A 4,610-nucleotide genomic window follows, 5' to 3' on the forward strand; every position below is an offset into this window, starting at 1 on the left:
TCTCCGGCAAATCCAGCGGCAGCTGGCAGCACATGACAAGTGAGACGCTGATGATAGGGAGTTTTTTTTCAAACATAACTCGACACTGCGACACGAGTCCAACAGGACCAGCAGCGTACAGATTTTCTAAAAGTTAGTATACAAGCAGTTAGTTGGCAGATATTTTCTACTAACTGCAGTTAGCAGCGAACAGATGATGGATAACAGACTAAAAGGAAAAACTCTCGATCAATTCTTAGCGCTGAATCAGATAAATAATACAATACAAAGAAACAAAAATAAATGAATGAAGAAATGTCATCACGGACATTCTTCACTGTGTACATACAATACAACAACATCAACATCAGCAGTAAATACAATCTGAAAATTTTCCATATCATGTGACATAAATTCTTCAACTTGTAGAAAAACAACGCACAAGTACACAACAAGTTATGAGAAGACAATTTTGCTCAATAAGAAAAAAAATTTTTTTAAGACTGAGAATTAAAATGTTCACAAAACACAAATACTGTGAGTGTGTAACAGCAGTAGATACGTTAAGCAAATCAATTCAGCTTTAAGAAATGATTATCCGTTCATAAATAATATGATTATAAATTATTTAGTAAAATTTGGCCTAACATCCAATTCAATTGAAATAACATGTCCAATTTTGTCAGTGAACAGACAAGAAAACGAGCAGACAGACATTCGAGGAGTGGAAGAAATAATTGTGCACTGCTTGAATCTTCCAGTTTGAATTAAAGAATAAACCTATCACGTTGAAAACGAAATCTAATTTATTTTCTTAACCAACAACAGCTGACCATCTATCTCATCAACAAATTAAATGTCCATGCTAAGAAGGTGAAAAAGAAGCAACAAACGAAATTGAAAACCCATCCATAAAAATACGAGATCAAAATGTACGAATATGAAAGACTGAAGAAAAGACTTACAGTGTAGAAAGCAACAGAGAAAAAAAACTAAAGCGCAGAGTATTTTGATTGTAAACTGTGTTTAAATCGTTAAGTGGCCAAGAAAACTAAATCACACCAGGCAACACATTAGAGGCAAACAAACAACACAAACGAACAAACAAACAAACAAACACACAGTAATGCATCACTAGCAAAACTATACGGAGCGTTGACGCTTTTTGCGCCTCCAAAACCTAGAACTAATTATAACTGAACAACGGATACTAATACTAAGTAAGTGTCGGTGAGCGAACAAGCAAAAGCAAATATAGCTGACAAAAGAAAAAAATGTAAAAAAAACTGCACGCAGACAGACAGTATGTGTTCAGCAGGATAAAAGCCACAAAACAACAGTGTACTACTAATATTTTATAGGATAAAATTTTCATTTGATCATTTTTACCTCCTCCACCTCCTCCTCCTGCAGCTGGCGCGGCTGGCGACAGTTGAATATGCGCGTTCTTATCCAAAACTCCGTTGAACACTGCATCGTCAACTTTGAGTCGTATTAATGGCTGGCCAGACGTGCCAGTCGTCGCAGTACCTATCCGCAAAGTCACTGTTTAGTTTGATAACACTAAATCTATTTGTTGGCCCCTGAATTCTATCTTTCATCAATTCAGACAACACTTTCAGAGGTCGTTATTTCACAAATATTCTGAACACTAGAAATGTCTGCTATTGAAAAATCATCTCTCGTCATTACTCAGAATATAATTTTTTACATCCCTCTGTTGGGGGATGAAAAATGGAAACTAATCAAATCACCACCGATAAATCAAATCTGGCCAGCAAGTGGGAGTTGTAAAAAAGAAGAAGAAGAAGAAGAAGAAGAAGAAGTCTTCGTCAAAGCTTGCTTCTACATATCGTTATTGCTCAACGAAACAGCCTGCGCGTTGCGAGAGGCCTTTCTCCAATAGCAAAACAACACAACTGAAAAACAATCACTCACCTGGAGATGAAGAGATCTCTTCAACAATCGGCTCGCCAGTGGGCGTGTCACCGAACGTCTGCGTTGTAGTGACCGTCTTTTGAATTGGCTTGCCGTCGGGACCTAAGGAAAAAAAATTGTCCTTGCTCACCACTTTTGCATGACTGAATCAACTTCAGCAAAACTGATTATCATTTTATTAAGTAATTTTGTTTGCACGCTTTCCCCGCTTCATTTTCCCTCCAATCACCTTTCACAATATTACAATGCATCGCTCGTTGGCTGATCAATTCACGAATATGCTTCAGATAGATCTTTTCAAAATGAACTTTGCCCCTGGTGCAAACTTTTCCAAACAACTTAGCTTGATAAACTCTTTAAAATGTTGGGTCCAGTTAAACTGTTCTAAAGATGCGTCTTCAAGCCGGCTTAATCTCACAAACTTGCACTTCCACTGCTCCAGAGTACGACTACTGAACAAATGAACGAACGAGAATAAATAGATATAAGCAGTCGTCGACGACGACGACAGAGGATGTACGTACATACGTAAGCACGTAAGTACGTACGTTGGCGCCGAGAAGGATCTATTTTTATTCCTCTAACATGGCCGGCCGACAACGCGCAATCATCAATTGATGCCGTCCTGTTCAAAATGCTAGTTCGCTCGAAGCAAACTGAAAACAATGGAACATGTAACAAACGGCGATGATTAATCATCAACTTTCAAATCAAATAATCCACACACATTCAGTCGTTTCTAATGGAAAAGCTTCTTATTAAAATAAATGCATATATTCAGTTTTTGTGACGAAACTTTACGACGAAAGACTAAAGTTGAAGCATCAACCGCTGGTGGAGATTATTCTCTTTTTTCCATTCCAAAAATAACCATTTCACACACAACATGCTCTTACGAACACCAAATATATATATATATTCTTGATAAAACATACGTGTCAGCAGCTCACCTTATTTCCCGTACGTCAGAAACCACTAACGTGTGGTGTGTGTACGTACAACGCTACACTCGTGTTCAACAACACCGATAGCGTGCTAATAATCTTCATTTCTTTAAAATTTCGAATCGAAACTACTTTTGAAATCTGAGATGACGTGCCAAACATTTCATCTCACTGCATCTATTATGAATATACGTTTTTTCCCCCTTGCTCAATTGCTTTCTCCGACTCCACAAATCATTCAATCTGTGTCTATCTGCCATCTTTGTAAAATTTCAAATATAAAAATCCATCATTTTATCATCATATCATTTTGGAATATCATAAATGTCACCAATTTTCAGTTGCCTTTTGATAACAAAATACAACCATCGTATAATAAACCACCATACATTATTACATGTGATTTCAACAAAATTCAAAAGCATTAAAAACAAATGCAGAAAAACTGCTTACCTTCACTAAGAGTCCGAGTAGTGGTCACTACTCGCATTATTTTTTTCGTACTAACAAGATGACCATCTTCAACGTATCCCTCTTCAAGAGTTTCAGTTTCTTGCGAAGTTTCGACTGAAAAAAATTCATAATCACATATCAGTGTTAAAAGAATGCCAAAGAAAAAGGAAACTATGAAAATCATCTTTTCCTTTTCTTCTAAGAAAAATCACAAACTGAAGAATAATTCAAATATATATATATATATACGTATAATGAATAATAAACTGACACGCGCGTTTTATTTTAACGTAACCCTGTCTATTTTTGTGTGTGGCCTGAGAGAAAATTACCATCCGTATTTCGAGAATAATCTTCAGTGTCGATGAAATTCGACAAAGAAACGGTCGGCAAACAGCAATGAATGACCGGCACGCCGGCAAACAAGCCTTGCTGCACAACAATCGCCCGTTGGTCAACGTCTCTCGGTTCGTCATCCGACAAACATTCCCCGTGCTGACCGCTCCAGTGCTCTGCTTCGTATAACTTTTCAGAAAAACCAGGTTCCACAAATCTGCCCGAATCGTAAGGGCGTAGCCGCGTTGTCAACTCACCCAACACTGGCCAACCGTTGAACAACCCTTGCACAACGGCACCGGATGGTGTGCACCGGTGAACGTATGGCGGTTGCTGTTCGTTGTCATCGTCCATTTCACTCGAAGCAACCAACAACTGAAATTTGCCGTCACCGCTGGACGATTGTTCGAAATCATCACGATCATCATCCTCAGAAGATGACCAACCACGCTCGTCATGCTCACCGCTCCAATATTCGGCTTCGAAATGTCGAACTGCAGAAGCCGGTACAAAAAATTCTGGCGATCTTTCTAGCAGTGGTTCCGAAATTGATGCCCTCAACAACGGTGAAGAAGTAATAATTAATTCGAAATTAGCCATCGGTGGGCAACTTTTCTCCTCCAGCGGCTGCTGTCGAATCAAGTGACTTGACCGTTGTTCATACTCATGACAAATCTCTACTGCTCCAGCAGCACAAGGTTCATGCAAACTGCATTGCCCATGCTGGGCTGTGTCGCCAACACCGGCGGCGTTCAAATGCTCGACCTCGAGTCGCTCTGAAACTGACCGCAACTCTGAAATTAAATCACCATTCTTCTCCTCTTTTCTAAGGAATTGCAAAATCGTCCAACTAAATCCTACATCATCCATCACCAATAGCTGTTGGTGTAACACTGCACTGAAGACGCAAAAGTAAAGCAAACAAAACAAACAACCGAAATGCGAGCAATCAATCAATAA

The 4,610-nt window shown here is 38.9% G+C and overlaps 2 protein-coding genes across 2 annotated transcripts; both read right to left on the reverse strand.

Annotated features, from left to right (window-relative positions):
* Positions 1–300: 300 nt before the first annotated feature.
* Tsp_02705 (conserved hypothetical protein) lies at positions 301–1,668 on the reverse strand. The gene is made up of 4 exons (XM_003378985.1): positions 1,596–1,668; positions 1,369–1,524; positions 1,098–1,159; positions 301–363 (listed from the first exon to the last, which is right to left on the reverse strand). The coding sequence occupies exons 1-4, from the start codon at positions 1,666–1,668 to the stop codon at positions 301–303; spliced, it is 354 nt and encodes a 117-aa protein (XP_003379033.1).
* A 241-nt stretch (positions 1,669–1,909) lies between these two features.
* Tsp_02706 (conserved hypothetical protein) lies at positions 1,910–4,444 on the reverse strand (the record flags this gene model as incomplete). The annotated part of the gene is made up of 7 exons (XM_003378986.1): positions 1,910–2,019; positions 2,147–2,260; positions 2,340–2,573; positions 2,891–2,952; positions 3,054–3,114; positions 3,315–3,428; positions 3,647–4,444. Coding segments are annotated over 7 exons (1,493 nt in total), but the record flags the coding sequence as incomplete, so codon positions are not given.
* Positions 4,445–4,610: the final 166 nt, after the last annotated feature.

Source organism: Trichinella spiralis (genome assembly GCF_000181795.1).
Source record: "Trichinella spiralis strain ISS 195 chromosome Unknown Scfld2, whole genome shotgun sequence".
Taxonomy (NCBI): Eukaryota; Metazoa; Nematoda; class Enoplea; order Trichinellida; family Trichinellidae; genus Trichinella; species Trichinella spiralis.

Coding starts and splice junctions, on each gene's coding strand:
- Tsp_02705 (XM_003378985.1), bottom strand. CDS start 1,668: ATGACGAGAGATGATTTTTCAATAGCAGACATTTCTAGTGTTCAGAAT. Junction 1,160..1,368: donor AGGAGGAGGAGGTGGAGGAG/GTAAAAATGATC, acceptor AATTAGTTCTAG/GTTTTGGAGGCGCAAAAAGC. Junction 364..1,097: donor CTAGTGATGCATTACTGTGT/GTTTGTTTGTTT, acceptor GAAAATTTTCAG/ATTGTATTTACTGCTGATGT.